Source organism: Crinia signifera, chromosome 5, assembly GCF_055691185.1.
Source record: "Crinia signifera chromosome 5, ASM5569118v1, whole genome shotgun sequence".
Taxonomy (NCBI): domain Eukaryota; kingdom Metazoa; phylum Chordata; class Amphibia; order Anura; family Myobatrachidae; genus Crinia; species Crinia signifera.
In genome coordinates this window covers 294,187,767-294,204,348 of record NC_139221.1, presented here as the reverse complement: position 1 = coordinate 294,204,348, position 16,582 = coordinate 294,187,767, and the positions used below count along the sequence as shown (strand labels likewise).

General features: G+C 47.0%; 1 protein-coding gene across 2 annotated transcripts in view; it reads right to left on the bottom strand.

The window, feature by feature from the left end:
• Nucleotides 1-16,582, bottom strand: part of LOC146081212 (LIM zinc-binding domain-containing Nebulette) — a 236,469-nt gene that overhangs the window by 130,597 nt on the left and 89,290 nt on the right. For both annotated transcript variants that reach the window (XM_083189311.1, XM_083189310.1), the window contains exon 3: nt 7,436-7,520. In XM_083189311.1, the coding sequence (XP_083045437.1) occupies nt 7,436-7,520 (85 nt within the window). The remainder of the gene's footprint in view (nt 1-7,435; nt 7,521-16,582) is intronic.

Genomic DNA, 16,582 nt, shown 5'->3' with positions numbered 1-16,582 from the left:
GATGCTATACGATGGGAGCCGTGATACTCCACAAGTACCAACACATCATTTCCCACAATTTAATCAGAGACTGCCGGTTTACGATAATGCCCATAGAAGTCCCTTGGAAGAACCAATTTGATTACATTTTGTGGGGACCATAGTGTTCTTTGCTGGTTAGCCGCTTAAGCATGGTTTTAAGCTTCATAAATATACCACTTTACACCCGTTGTCAAAATGAAAGCAGGCCAATCTCCAGCGATTGAGGGAGTGTTTTTTTTTCCTTTTATTATTTCAATAAAGAAAAAACACATAAAAACAACAGTCAGTGCATTTGGGACATTAACATGCTAATGGCTATGATGGACAGGTATCCTACTCATTGCTGCCTCCCCCTGTCCTGCCCTGTATCAGGGCTTTGTTTGAGACCAGTAAGGAGCACTGATGGGAAGCACGGCAGCTAATGCAAATATACACCTACTAATGGCTTTGGTGTGTCTTGTGTATGTGCGTTCACTTCTAAATAAACTGGGAAACAAAGAGGGTCAACTACTGAATATGGTGTTTACCCTATGGGTGCTCTTAAAACCAAAACTAGGGTATCCAACTCAACCTTCCACAGTCAACAGTCTAACCTGAAAGGTGGATTGCCTGCCACCACACGGCTGGTCCAGAGGTTCCGAACAGTCTTCGTAAAGGTAAGTGCACCCACCAAGCCTTATACTACCAGGCTGAGGATTAGCCATCCCTTCCTACCCAAATCACTAACAACTACATCCCCCCAAAAGGAGGGGGGTTCTGGGGGTATGAGGGTGTCAGAGTCTTAGATAACATAACAAGCCTACCCTAACACTAGTCCCCATGCAGCAGACCGGCACAGAGATGCCGATATATCTGGCAGTCTGAAAGAGATAACAGGGGACCACCACACATGCTAGCCCCAATCCTTGGGGCCACTCGGGCCTATGATGGTATCCTGATGATAGGTCAACACCAAATGGTAAAGTACAGCAGTAACGGATAGAGGCACCTGTTCCGAAGCATGAGGAGTGAGCGGGCTACACTAATTGGGGGTCAACATGCTCAGATGCCAACGTTGCCACAATTATTATTTTTTTATTCCTGTTGACCTTTTAATGTTTTGAACTTTTGTTATTGTTGACCTTTTACATGTTGAATTTTTGGTGTCGAATATTGACTGTCTGTAGACATTGTAGACCTCTTCATTTGGAACCCTTATGACAGCCACGTGTTATGCAAATATGCAGAGTAATGGGGTTCAGTGTATGGGGTTACCTATGCCTGCCAGCTAGTGATTAGCATACTGGGTGGGATTCTTCCTGGCTCCTCCCCAGTGCACACATAGGGTTGTAACCAATAGCAATCAAATTCTGATTCTACAATCACCTATAAAGACCTAGTCCGCACCACCCTTGGAGACAGATCTTTAACATGTGGAAAGTTAAAACACTGTTAAAATGTATTTTATTCCATCAAGAATACATAAAGCCGTACGTTAGTCTATATTTCGTTAGGGACACTGGTGTTTATCAGATTATTACAGCACATTTTTTGTCAGAAGGAATAAACCGTTTTTTGGGTTGAAGCTGAAATACACCGCGAGCTGTGCAGTCTTGTACATGAAATGGAATCATTGCAGGAGGTGAAACTCATCCTGGGATAAGCTATGCTTTAATGACGATCCCGCAAATTGATATTAGAGCCGTGTATGCATGGAGAATTTGTAATACTTCTAAGAGTGTACGTGTCAAGAATAATATTGTCTTGGGTTTAAGTCCTAGCTATTGTCAAGCATGAGCTCTTGTCCTTGTGACAGGCACAAGATGTACTTGGTAGGCATACAAACGACCTCTAAACTGAAAAATTCAAACGTCTTCTGCAGCATGCAGCGGAGAGGAGCCGTCCCAAAGATTCAGCCTGCTGGGATGGTAAGTGTGCAGCTTGTGAGGTAATTCGTGGGAGAAGAGCCGTCAATGACACAGAGAGAGGCGATTGCTGGGGCTGATTTAGCAAGAACAGCAGTGATTAAGGCTGCTCGGTCTCCTGATGTTTCACAAGTTACAGAGACTGAGGAGACGTGCACAGGGAAATCTGAGATAAAGGCTTCATCAAATAGCGGCAGCGGTGGGCAAAGCATTGCTGGAGACAGCGTTTTCCTCCAGCTGTACTTAAGCATCCAGTGACGGAAAATCATGTAAAAGACTTATAGGGACTGAAAGAGGAGCATTAAATGTATTTGCACAGGTCAGCAATGTATATATTACTGGCACCACTGGGCACCGATGATTGTTTATTAGCCAGTAATATATACATTGCTGGCACAGGTCAGCAATGTATATATTACTGGCACCACTGGGCACCGATGATTGATTATTAGCCAGTAATATATACATTGCTGACACAGGCCAGCATTGTATATTTTATTGGCACCACTGCCCACCAGAGGATCAAATGAGCTGGAAAGGGGCATAGCTATGTTCCGTTCCATTGAACAGTTCTGCCTCCAGCCGCTCACCTTGCCACGCTGACTGTCCCTTCCTGCATCGATGCATCATTACAGGCAGAGCGGAGAAACCCGGCTGTCTTAGAGCAGGTACATCCGTTTGTGGAGCAGCTATTTCAAATGACAGGCTGGCTTGCAACTCGTGAGCCAATCGGAGCTCTCAGCCTGGCAGCCAATCAGGAACCACTGCTGCTTGATTGGTTGCCGGCCCCGAGCTGCAATTGGCTCACGAGTTGCGAGCCAGCGTGGCTATTTCAAATGAGGAATGGACCTGCTCTGAGACAGAGTTCCACCACCTCTATAGGACCACTTTAAGCACTGCTGCCCACCAATGTATATTAATAAAAGGCATACCGCTGGTACAGGTGAATGGATTTCTCCCTACGTGAATGGATGCAAATGAAATCGTAGCTGTGCATATGGTCGAGATTTGCTTGGGCGGTGCAGCATGGGGTAGCATTGACCTGATCGCTGGGCTCCATATACACACAGCCCAGCGATCAGTTGCTGTGACCCTTGGGCCTTACAACCACCAGATTGGGTGCTTGTATCCGTTTTATCTGATTCTGGATCACTTGCAAAAGCAAATTCTCTCTCTAATTGACAAAACCATGTGCACTGCAGGGGGGGCAGATGTAACAAGTGCAGAGAGAGTTAAGGCACCATACACCAGAATGATAGTGTACCCAATCATACAATCTTGACTGGTTGTATGACATTGATTGCAGATTGTGTGCACACAATCATACAATTCACGTTCCGGCTGGTTGGGGGATTGGTCTTCTGATCTGACGTCCCGCACATCAGATCAGTTGGAATTGGTAGCAGATTGCAAGTGCTTTTAAGCACATGCAATCTGACGTTCGACTGGGGGAGAAGCGCTGGCTAGGGATGGCTATCGACTATCGATGATTAGAAATCATTGATGGTTTATGGCCGATGTCAAATAGTTTTGACATCGATGGGGGAGAACCAGATGGTTTCCCACCATCGATGTCAGGCTTAACTGAATAGTTTTGTTTTTATTTTTTCATTAAGGGGCCAGGACACTGAGCATAGCTCTGCCCCCAACACCCATGAAGCCCCGCCCCCATATTTTGATTGGCCCACAGGCCAATCTTTCAAAGCAAATGGATGACCATCGATATGTAAAAACATTGATGGTCATCCATTGCATACTTATACACCATCGATGGCTTGTTGCACTTTTGCCATCGATGGCAAAGGCAACGATGGCCATCCCTAGCGCTGGCTTCTCCTCACCTTCCGCTGCACTGACCCCGAACCAGTTGCATTCCCCATTGGCGGCAGCAGCTGGGTCCTCTGGCAGCGGCGGTGGCTGGGTCCCACGGCAGCGGCTGGGTCCCCCATCAACAGTGCAGGAGACAGCAGCAATAATTTTTCTACATTTCAAATTGGCCGCGGCAGCCAATAGCGGCTCGCCAGGTCAACACCTCGCCCCCTTGAGCTGGCTACGCGTGATAGGGGGCAGGCATTCTGGCGGCGGAGGTGGAGCGGAGAAAAGCTCCAGAAGACACCTTGAAGCCCTGGGGGCCATGCAAAAGAGCTTAAAAGGCCAGTGCCCCAGGTGAAGAACACAGATGAAGAGGCTGAAGCCCTGGGAGGCGGCGGCCATGCAAAAGAGCTTAAAAGGCGAAGAAAGAAGAAGCAGCTTAATAAAATATTTTTAAATCTAGTGTGTTGTGTTTTTATTTTAATATACAGGGGGGCTATAGGTACCACCGGGCCTTTAATGCCCCACATGCTGGTACCTGTGGTTCTCCCAAGTACCAGCATGTGCGGCAGGCTTGCTGGGACTGTAGTCCCACTGTAAAGGACAATATTATTTTTTAAAACAGCTATCAACCCCGCACCCACTGCCCAGAGGTCCGGGGGATAGCCCCGGGCTTCATCCCAGGCCTGGGATGCCCTGGAGAGGGGGGGGGGGGCTTTATTCGGGGGTCCCCACCTCCCCAAGAACTCTCGGTTTTGGGTGACTAGTTAGGGCGGGTAATGCTTTGGCCACGGAACCCCTCAAGTGTGTCCCCTAGCTATGGCATTACACCCCCTGCTAGTGGAGCCTGGTGCTGGTCCCTAAAATACGGGGGACCCCCACACACTTTGACCCCTGTATTTTGTGAACCAAGATCAGCTCAAGAGCCTTATGCTGGTCCTGAAAATACGGGGGACACCCACTCACTTTGTCCCTAGTATTTTGGGAACCAGGGCCGGCTTAAGAGCCTGTGATGGTCCCAAAAATACAGGGGACCCCCATTCACTTAACCCCCCAGTAGGCCAGCCCCCTATTTAAATAGAGGTTCAAGTAATACAATCATACAGCAGATAACCTGTGGGCCCCCCTCTTAATCCGGCCCTGGCTGTCCCCCTTCACTTCTGACCACAAAGCAGCCCACGTAGGTTTCTATGGAAGAACAAAGTTGCCGGTCAGCTTACGCCATCTGCAGAGATGTTAGCCTGTAGTAGCCTATGGGCTATTCTAACATGTATTCTTTTGGAGAGAGATCCTCCATATCATTTTCCGTCTGCCTCTGATGATGCCATGGTCGCACATGCGCAGTATGCATGGAGGAGCTGAACATGGGGTGCTTTCAGCCTGCTTCAAACTATTTGCTGGAATGGACCCATGTATCAGACTGTGTTCCTCAGGTTCAACTTCCTCGCTGTCCCAGATGCAGCAGGGCTGCAGGATATAAATGGCTGCACACAGCTTCCCTAATGCTAAGGCAGCAAGTGGTTCGGGACTACAAGTATAAGATGTTTGCTGTTCCCTCACCACGGAGCCACTGCATGTGGAGGCAAATGCCTCCGTGGCCTCTGGGAGTAACGCCACTTATTTGGTTATTTTACTTAATGTCCTTTAATGTGTTTACTTTCTCTTTAAGATTTGTGACGAGGTTGAAGTGTGCAGTGTGTTTTGTTTATTTGTTCTAATTTTGTATCAACACCAGAATGAACGTATTTTAGGGAGGAGCCCTGTTTTCTTGAAATATTCTGCAGTGATATACAGGATATCTTACATTCTGAAACATAAACAATGTACAGGTTCATAGAAATCTGCTGTCATCAGAGGGGAAGGGAGGGATTTCCTGTTCTATTCATGAAGTCGTTGGGCGAGTCGGAATGACTTCATTTCTGAACCAGTCATTATTACAGTAGCTCCAGAATCTTGAGGGTATTATGGGCCTAATTCACATTGGTTGGCTAGGCAGCATTCTTTTGCTGCTTAGCGAGCAGGTAAACGCCACCCGCCTGCATATCACCTCCAGCCTGCCTACCACCCCGTCTACATACCACCTTCTGCCTGCATACCACCCCTGCCTGCATACCACCCCCTGCCTGCATAACATCTCCTGCCTACACACCACCTTCTGCCTGCATAACACCACCTGCCTGCCTACCACACGCCTGCCTGCATACCACCCCCTGCCTGCATACCACCCCCTGCCTGCCTACCACACGCCTGCCTGCATACCACCCCCTGCCTGCATACCACCCCCTGCCTGCCTACCACACGCCTGCCTGCATACTACCTCCTGCCTGCATACCACCCCCTGCCTGCCTACCACACGCCTGCCTGCATACTACCTCCTGCCTGCATACCACCCCCTGCCTGCCTACCACACGCCTGCCTGCATACCACCCCCTGCCTGCATACCACCCCCTGCCTGCATAACATCTCCTGCCTACACACCACCTCCTGCCTGCATACCACCCCCTGCCTGCCTACCACCCCCTGCCTGCATACTACCTCCTACCTGCCTACCACCCCCTACCTGCATACCACCCCCTGCCTGCCTACCACCCCTGCCTGCATACTACTTCCTACCTGCCTACCACCCCCTACCTGCATACCACCCCCTGCCTGCCTACCACCCCTGCCTGCATACTACCTCCTACCTGCCTACCACCCCCCACCTGCATACCACCCCCCACCTGCATACCACCCCCTGCCCGCCTACCACCCCCTGCCTGCATACTACCTCCTGCCTGCATACAACCCCCTGCCTGCCTACCACCCCTGCCTGCATACTACCTCCTACCTGCCTACCACCCCCTACCTGCATACCACCCCCTTCCGGCCTACCACACGTCTGCCTACATACCACCCCCTGCCTGCATAGCACACCCCTGCCTGCATACCACCCCCTGCCGGCCTACCACCCCTGCCTGCATACTACCTCCTACCTGCCTACCACCCCCTACCTGCATACCACCCCCTGCCTGCCTACCACCCCTGCCTGCATACTACCTCCTACCTGCCTACCACCCCCTACATGCATACCACCCCCTGCCCGCCTACCACCCCTGCCTGCATACTACCTCCTGCCTGCATACCACCCCCTGCCTGCCTACCACCCCTGCCTGCATACTACCTCTTACCTGCCTACCACCCCCTACCTGCATACCACCCCCTGCCGGCCTACCACACGTCTGCCTGCATAACACCACCTGCCTGCATACTACCTCCTGCCTGCATACCACCCCCTGCCTGCCTACCACCCCTGCCTGCATACTACCTCCTACCTGCCTACCACCCCCTACCTGCATACCACCCCCTGCCGGCCTACCACACGCCTGCCTACATACCACCCCCTGCCTGCATAGCACACCCCTGCCTGCATACCACCCCTCCTGCCTACATACCACCCCCTGTCTGCATAGCACACCCCTGCCTGCATAGCACCTCCTGTCTGCATACCACCCCTGCCTGTATACCACCTCCTGCCCCCTGCTGGTAATCACCACATTGTGTAGTGGAGCAGAGCCACAATGACAAAATTTTGTGGACATGCCCCCCGCTCCGTCCTGGGGCGCACCAATAATGAGATCTCCATGAGTGTGCTGATTATCGTACTGCAAGGCAAATGTCATACATATATGATATGCACTCTTGTACTAGAATTATGGTACCTGACTTTGCAGTTCGCTCTGTTGTTTCAGCCGAAGGTTTTCTGGAGTATCTGCCACTGTGGTGAAGGACTGCTTTGGGTAGTGTCTAGAAAAAAAACATTAGGAATGTAATTAATTATCATTGTCAAATATCTGTCTCACATTTCTCTGTGAGTACCTTCACTACAAGGCGTCCTGCAACAATTCACTGGTCACATAGTGCAGCTCAGAGATTGGCAACGTGTCGCTGTACTGCATTTGTGAACCAAACTGTCCCTGCTAAACCTTTGATACGCGTAAAAAAAAAAAAATTAAAACATTGCTTTTTACAGGTGAACTACAAGTCTCAGCAGTGATGATGGGACTTGGTGAACCACAAGTCCCAACATGTGGGGCATTAATGGGAGGGGGGCCCACGCCATTTTTTCTTTCTTTCTTTTTTTTTTTACACAAAAACGCACATTACCATGTCTCCCAAATTTGTCATGACTAAAAATCGCACCATATCACATTGTTTTTTGCCGCGAATTCGCATCTCATTAAATAGTTGAATTCTTCCCCCCCAAAAAAAGCGATTTGGAAAAATGCGATAAGGTGCGATTTCAGAACCTGACTAAAAATCGCGTAGATGTAGCTTTTCTGTTTTGCTGGGAGTACCGCCAAGCACCAGAGGGGTTTACGTGCTTTCTATTTGCTATGGCGCAGGACACAGATGGTCAGACATTACATGTGACGTGAAGTGACAGCTTCAGCTGATCTACCATGTCCTGAGCACAGCACGCAGAGCTGCTCCATAGCTGCAAGGAAGGATGAAGGAAAGGCATCCAACTCTGATAGGTCAATAACGAGGAGATACAATGCAGGGAGTCGTGATAAATCCCTACTACTATATGTGTATGGCTAATGTATGGCTAGTTTCCTTACATCCAGAGGCAATGACAGGTTTACTTACAGTATGGACAGGATACTACCCTAGGTAATAACAGATTGTGCATTCTTGGCTCCCACAAATACATTAATGTTCCTCAAATAGACACAGTATAACATGATAAACTATTTGCTCTGGCATAACTTTTTTTATTTAGACCTTGGTTCTATCTCTCTTCCTCCTGCTCTTTGCTGGAATGTCCTGGGAAATCCATACCAAGGATAGAGAGTTCATTATTCAGGAACTCCCAGGCACTGCAGCGCAAAGGACGCCAAGTGTCACTAACTACGGTGACACTTCCCCAGCTAGCAAGCGACCCGGCTGCTACATTGTGACTGATAGTTTGGGGGAAATTTACTAAGGTGGGAGTTCTATTGAAGATGGGATGTGGTTATGGGCAGCCAATCAGATTCACTAAGCTTCAAAAGTGATAAAATGGAGAATGACAAACAGCCAGCCAATCAGCTCCTACTTGCCATGTCACAGACTGTGTTTGAAAAATGTCAGACAGGAGCTGATTGGCTGGCTGTTTATCACTCTCCATTTGATCACTTTTGAAGCTTAGAGAATCTGGCCCTCTATTATCTTCTAGATAATGGTTGTCCATAGTGTCCATCCCCTGTGAAATAGACCTCCCATCTTAGCAAATTTCCCCCTTTAAGTGATTCTCAAGGTAAAAAAATAGCCCCATTTTGGTTTCCCCTCTAGATATATTTGCATTAAAAAATGGAATGTTTTTGTTGCAGGGGTCAGTGGTGTCGCCAGTCCCTACTCATCTGGTTACATTCTGAAATGTCAAAATTAATTGAAAGTTAGTTCAATTAAAAATGGCTGCCTCCGCCAGACACACTCGACAGGTCCACTATAAGTGTATCCAGCCTTCTATAGCGTGCCCAAGTGGAGAAGTTTCCAATAGCAACCTTCTCAACTTCTCCACATATGATAACCCTAGTCAGTTACATTCATGTGTAATAAAATTACCTTTTGTTAATATAGGCCATCAAATTCTGTAGCGGTTTACAATGTGGAACTAGTAATTATAAAATACAGCAATTATCTTTTATATTGTACACTGCATTAATACTAGCGTCATAGTCAGGGATGAAACAGGCACCATTATTCTTCCTCTCTCAGTCAGAATGGGATACGGTCATTTGGTCTACAACAACTAGGTCGACAAGCATTGGGTCGACACCACTAGGTCGACATGTAGCAAGGTCGACATGGGTCAAGGTCAACATGGGTCTAATTCGACATGGGTTTAGGTCGACAGGTCGTTAGGTCGACACACGCATTAGGTCGACATGAGCAAGGTCGACAGCCAAAAGTTCGACCTGGGGTTTTTCACTGTTTTTTGAACGGCCGACATGTGCCGACAGGCAGTATTTCATGCACTATCATCCACTAGGGCATGGTGGGAGAATAAAATAGTGTGATGAGCGTAGCGAGGCAACGTGCCCGAAGCATTGCGAGCGAAGTGAAACTGTGTCGACATTCGGGTCCAAAAACAGTGACAAACCCCATGTCGACCTTTTGACTGTTGACCTTGCCCATGTCGACCTAGACCCATGTCTACCTTGCTGCATGTCGACCTAGTGGTGTTGACCCAATGCTTGTCGACCTAGTTGTTATAGACCAAATGATCCACACCCGTCCGAATAGTTGAGCTCACTCAGTAGTGCACGCAGGGGGGTTTCTGAGTACCCAGAAACCCCTCTAGGAATCTAACGGGCCTTGTCTGAAAGCTAAACAAGGCGACTAGCAGATTTATATGGGAAGGAAAAAAGCCCCGAATCTCAATGTACAAACTTACCCAACAAATCTCACTGGGCGGTATAAACTTACCATGTATAAAGAGCTATACATTGGCAGCAAATCTCAGATATGCAACAGACTGGATACATGCAACGAAAAACTATATGAATTTAGCCATAGAACAGGCATTCTGCCCAGATATACCGTTGACAAGTCTGTTACACATGAACATGCCGACTTGCCCATGCTAGAAAGGGAATGTCTTCATACAACACTTTATTTCAATCGTTATTGTATAATACTGTAACAGACTCGCCAACTCTTCAAGACAATAAATTGATCAAAAGTTATAAGACAGGAATGAGATTGTTGTATCATGTCATGAATGAAAACTGTACAGCTATATTATCGCACCAATTGCTATGCGAAAAATATGTCGATATATCGATACCTAGGTTTGTATACTTTCAATTGAGGAGCTATGTCCAGAGTACCATGGCTAAAATACCAGCAGCGGAAGCTGGGAAAAACTTAGATAGCCGGATAAAGAGCACAGGCAATGGAATGATTAAAACCTCATCGATATACCGACATATTAAGAAACAGATATCTGTAGAGGGAGTGAACATGGGATTTATAAAGTGGTCAAATGATCTCCCAGGTACAACACCGCAAACAATTTTAAAGGTCTTTGTACGATTGAAAAAACTGTATTTTAAAACGGTATTTAAAACGGGTCTGAGCCTTCACATTGCACTAGATTACCGTTTTAAATACCATTTAAATACCATTCACATCAGTCAACCCATTTTAATCCTCTGAACACGTTTCAAGGCAGAATGCAGGGGACAGCCTATCACAGGTCTGTAATCTGTTGTTTTTACTAAATACCGTTTCAGAGCCATTCTCACTGCATAAAAAACGGCTCTGAAACGTGTAGGACTCTGCTTTTTTAACGTTTTGAAATACCGGTTATCTTTAACCGGTAAATCAACTCTGGCGCTTTCCCGCTGCAGCCTTAAACGTGTTGAAATGTAAAAGAAACTGCAATATACCATTTTACAAGTGCAGTGTGAAAGGGGTATTATAGTATGGTACATATATACTCATAATGTATCTCAGATTTTTTTATTTCCCAAGTATTGTATATAACATCTACAATGTAGATTCTACATAATGTGGGTAAATTGCAATGAGGGAGATTGTTAATCTCGTCAGGGAGATTGCTGCTATTTTAGGGAGTCTCCCCGACATTCAGGGAGAGTTGGCAAGTATACAATACCACTTCCAGGTTCCTGAGAACTCTTTCAGAGGTTTTGAAAGTCTCTCCAGCCTCAGGACAGGGACATAGCAATCCAGTACAGCCATGCACTGCCCCCCAGGTTAGCAGGTCATTTTTATACTTGCATCATAGATTGACCATTTTGGGGTAGATTCATATTTCATGGATTCTCCAAACATATTGAATTTGTTCTATATTTACCTTTTTGTTATTTACCTCTATACAGTTTAGATGAACGTCCTCCTTTGCATTGTTTTTGCCCTGTTTACTGTTGACTTAAGCAATTCATCCGCTTCTGGTGCTATATAAATACCCAGTGTCCCTTTAAGGAGTGGGTGAGCCGCTTGGTAATGACATTTCATTACATTAACTTTCATAAAGACTGAATTATTAGAAATCAGCGGTTAGTACTTTGAGACTACAAAGATGTCATTTATGTGGGTTTTGTTAGTAGGCAATTACAGAAATGCTGTGAAATAAATGAGTACTATAGACAAAAGCGGAGAATGGATTATCAGCCCTCGCCTCTGAATCACAAAGAAGCCCAATACTTCTTGCTGGTGCCAGATACATCTATACAGGATGCCACATTCAGCACACTGTAACCTGACATAGGCTTCCAACTCATATTGTGTGTACTGAGAAATACAGTACATCTGCCAACAGATCACTTGTGTCATTTGTTTGTTTTTTAAAACAAAAATATTGAGAAGTGTGCACTCATTGGGGTTTCCAGGTCCCCTGCATGCATCATTGGGGTTTCCAGGTCCCCTGCACGCACTCATTGAGGTTTCCAGGTACCCTGCATGCACTAATTGGGGTTTCCAGGTCCCCTGCATGCATCATTGGGGTTTCCAGGTCCCCTGCATGCACTCATTGGGGTTTCAGGCCCCCTGCATGCATCATTGGGGTTTCCAGGTCCCCTGCATGCACTCATTGAGGTTTCCAGGTCCCCTGCATGCATCATTGTGGTTTCCAGGTCCCCTGCATGCACTCATTGGGGTTTCAGGCCCCCTGCATGCACTCATTGGGGTTTCCAGGTACCCTGCATGCACTCATTGCGGTTTACAGGTACCCTGCATGCTCTCATTGGGTTTTCAGGTACCCTGCATGCACTCATTGGGTTTCCAGGTACCCTGCATGCACTCATTGGGTTTTTTGGTACTCTGCATGCACTCATTGGGGTTTCAGGTACCCTGCATGCACTTATTGGGTCCAGGTACCCTGCATGCACTCATTGGGGTTTTAGGTATCCTGCATGCACTTATTTGGGTTTACAGGTACCCTGCATGCACTCATTGGGTTTTCAGGTCCCCTGCATGCACTCATTGTGTTTTCAGGTCCCCTGCATGCACTCATTGGGTTTTCAGGTACCCTGCATGCACTCATTGGGTGTCCAGGTCCCCTGTATGCATTCATTGGGTTTTCAGGTACCCTGCATGCACTCATTGGGGTTTTAGGTACCCTGCATGCACTCATTGGGGTTTCAGGTACCCTCCTTGCACTCATTGGGTGTACATTTACCCTGCATGCACTCATTGGGGTTTCAGGCACCCTCCTTGCACTCATTGGGTGTACAGGTACCCTGCATGCACTCATTGGGGTTTTAGGTACCCTGCATGCACTCATTGGGATTTCAGGTACCCTGCATGCACTCATTGAGGTTTTAGGTACCCTGCATGCACTCATTGGGGTTTCAGGTACCCTCCTTGCACTCATTGGGTGTACAGGTACCCTGCATGCACTCATTGGGGTTTCAGGTACCCTCCTTGCACTCATTGGGTGTACAGGTACCCTGCATGCACTCAGTGAGGTTTCCAGCATGAGGCTTCAGTTGCAAGCAGACGCAGCAGTGATCCCACCTTCATCCTAGAGCACAGCACTGGATCATTTAGTCACCATCGGTTTATGGCACAATAGTGTCGCGCAAGCCACCCATCACAGAAACAGGGAAGTCTCTGTCTTGATTGAGCTCCCTGACCTTTTCCCTCCCCCTAACGGTGGCAGCACGCTTCCATTTTCACACATGGAGGCCATTGCAGCTTTCTGTCTGCCCCCCACATGCCAGGAGACTGTTAATCTCCTGCTTCTCCATGTCTGTTATGCTGGCAGCGTGAGGCTTGGAGATGATGTCAGCCAAGCGCAGCTTCCAATCTGATGAGTAGAGGGTGTCGCCCCTCCCGCTTGCTATGATAAGAAACAGTGTATGGAGGCACAGGGAGAAGAACCATTAAAGTGGCATTGCATATGGCAGCATTGATCCCTGTGACATGAGAGGAGGGTCTCCCATTACCGGCCACCAAACCCAATTGTAGACATTCATGTAGATTGGTATAAAAGAAAAAATGTGCTATAATTTATTGTGAAAAATCAAATCCAGATATTTGCATTAATTTTCTAAAGTACTAGAAAAATACTTACAATCTGACTGGATGTTAGAGGGTAGGGTTTTTATGGGACTGTTTCATAAATATTCATCAATCAGGAAATCCCTTCTGTCCCTCTTCTTAAATAGACGCCACGACATGCTGGGAACTGCTTCAGACTGCAGCGGGCGGGTGCAGCAGAGAGGTGAGGTGGCGGAGCATGTGGTTGTAGGTGGTGGAGAGAATGGACAGACGTGGGGGATGGGACATGCAGCGGAGAGGGGGGGGGCGGATTCTGCGGTTGGTACCTGATCCAAGTGCTGCTCATGCTCAGCACTGCCTGGGCAGAAAGGGATGAAAAGTGCATGAGCATTTCAATCCTGACCAAACATGTCAGAAATCCTGGGGTCCTGCGGATTCCGATCCCAGGATTGGCATCCCGAGGTAACAGCATCTTGGTTATTTGCTCTGTAAATCGTTTCACAGCAACCTGCAATGGTGCCAGGTTTGCACCTGAGTCAGACTAGATGCCCTCTCGGCTGGTACAATGCCAGGCAGGTGGCATCAGAGCGTATTTATCTGAATTAGCATGTCAAGTTCATGTTTGTACAATTGTATCCGTACCTTAGTGTGCATACCATTACCTGCATTCCTTAAATACTATATGCTGACTATTTACCCATTGTCAACATTGTGACACACGTGACCATTCCCCTCAGCATCAGGCGTGTCCCTCACCTGACCCCTTAAAAGGACAACATGCTAGGTGTCAGGTAAACCCTGCCTACATTCCAAGTCTGTTTGAAAAATTCTGCAGTGGAGGCCACACCTAATCATAGTAGCAGACTGTCTGGTGCAATTACTTCCAATCCGTCAGCAGATTTTACTTATAATTAAGGTGACCAACCGTCCTCTTTAAGGAAGAACGGTCCTTCTTTTGAAAGTTCTGTTCTCCCTCGAAAAGTGTCCTCCTTTATTGCCCTTAATAACATTGGTGCGGCAGCGGCGGTTTCCGCAATCAGACCTCTCTGATCACTCAGTGCTGTTCCTTTCTCGGGCTCACACAGTAGCTTCTGCATATGCACAAAAGCACTGTACGGGGCCATAATATAATAGCGAAGTGGGAGCTGCTGCGCACACCAACCCGCAGCAGCAGCACCCTGTGGCTCTGAGTCCAGACACCAGCTAGCTCTGCAGCACACCCAGCCCAGGCCCTGTCTTGGTGGAGGAGGTAAGAGACAGCTCAGGACACAGTGAACATATTGGAGATGGGGGCAGCATAAAAAATGGGGAATGTGGGGGTGAAGGGTGGGGGAGAGGGGAAGGGAGATGCCAGTGCTGATATGTTTAAAAATGTTTAAATGGGGATGTACAAAATGGGGTTGGCTTTTATTTTTCACTGGCTGGGTTTGTAGGCCACGCCTCCATGCTTTCAGGCCACACCCCCAATTTTTGGACGTGTGACATGGATTAGAGGTTGGGAGGTATGAGTTGCACAAATGTATGACCATGCAATCATACAGTCAGAGCTGTCTCAGAGCATGGGTAAGCCACATAGCCCAGAGCGCCACCTAGTGGGTGCAGAATCAATTTCTCCCTTGAAATGAATCTACTACCTGTATTCCATTAGTACAGTTTCCCATAATATTGATTTCTATATACAAGGCATGTTGAAACTACTTGGCAGTATGTAACGTTCTGTCTTGTTATAAGTATCATTAATACCTTTTTATGACCTTAACTCCCTAAAAGCAGGGAAACCTCTGTACTTTTGACAGTACCCCAAGAGAACAGATAACCCTCACACATAACACCCTCATAACAAGGGAATGGGCAGAACAAGGAGAGGGGTGTAGGAGAGCAGGGCTGCCATCAAAATTGTGTCGTCGTCCCCCCCCCCCCCCAACCTGGAATGCTGGGTGAGACCTGTATCGGCACTCCTCAACCTTTACATAGCTTCAAGGGGAATGTGCCTGGTGTTTCTATGTTCTATGGCAATCCACTTCATTTTGATGGAACATCGCAAATAACTGAATTGTCCCCATTGAACATGTGAGTGAGGCATCAGTAAAAAATGACTTACTCTGCCAAAGATAAATATTTGGGATATTTAATCCCATTTACTTTCTGTATTACCTATATTTAAAGGACATACAAGTTACATTTTTATTAACATTATCCATATTTGTATGTGCATTTATATCTATATAAGTGAAGTGTTACTAGTAATCTGGTTCCAGATGCACAGTGGTAGGTATGTTAGTTTGCATAGCGTACCTTGCATAAAATCAGCCATGAACATGTTCATAAGTGACTGTACGTATATATGTTCCTATGGGATACAGACTTTATGTCCAGATTTATAATGTTGACCACATAATGAGCTAAAGTAGGACAGAAACCACCCAGGGAGCAGAAGGGATGCATTGCCCCATAACCTCTAGAAGGGGTACAGCTATGCCAATGGTGCACAGTAGCATGCCCATCATTTAGGTATACCCAGCACTCTCATATAATTTGTATCTGCCCCCGTCCTCTCTCAGCACCCATGTTTAACGCTGTCTATATAGACCAATAGATCATTAAGATCTGTGCTGGATTTAGGTACAAATTTGAGAATGTTGGTTTCTTAGGTTTAATTGTGTCCCTAAGTGTGTGCGCTTTGTGGCAGTGAGGGTTATGACAATAGGGTACTGGATGATAGTTCAGTCAGTAGGTTGACCCCATATCTTTAACAAGTACAAAATGACAACAAAAGCTCAACAGTGTTTAAGGTCAACAGGTTTAAAAGGGCGATCTGTTCAAATTTCCTACATGACAATGGTTGACACAAGTTT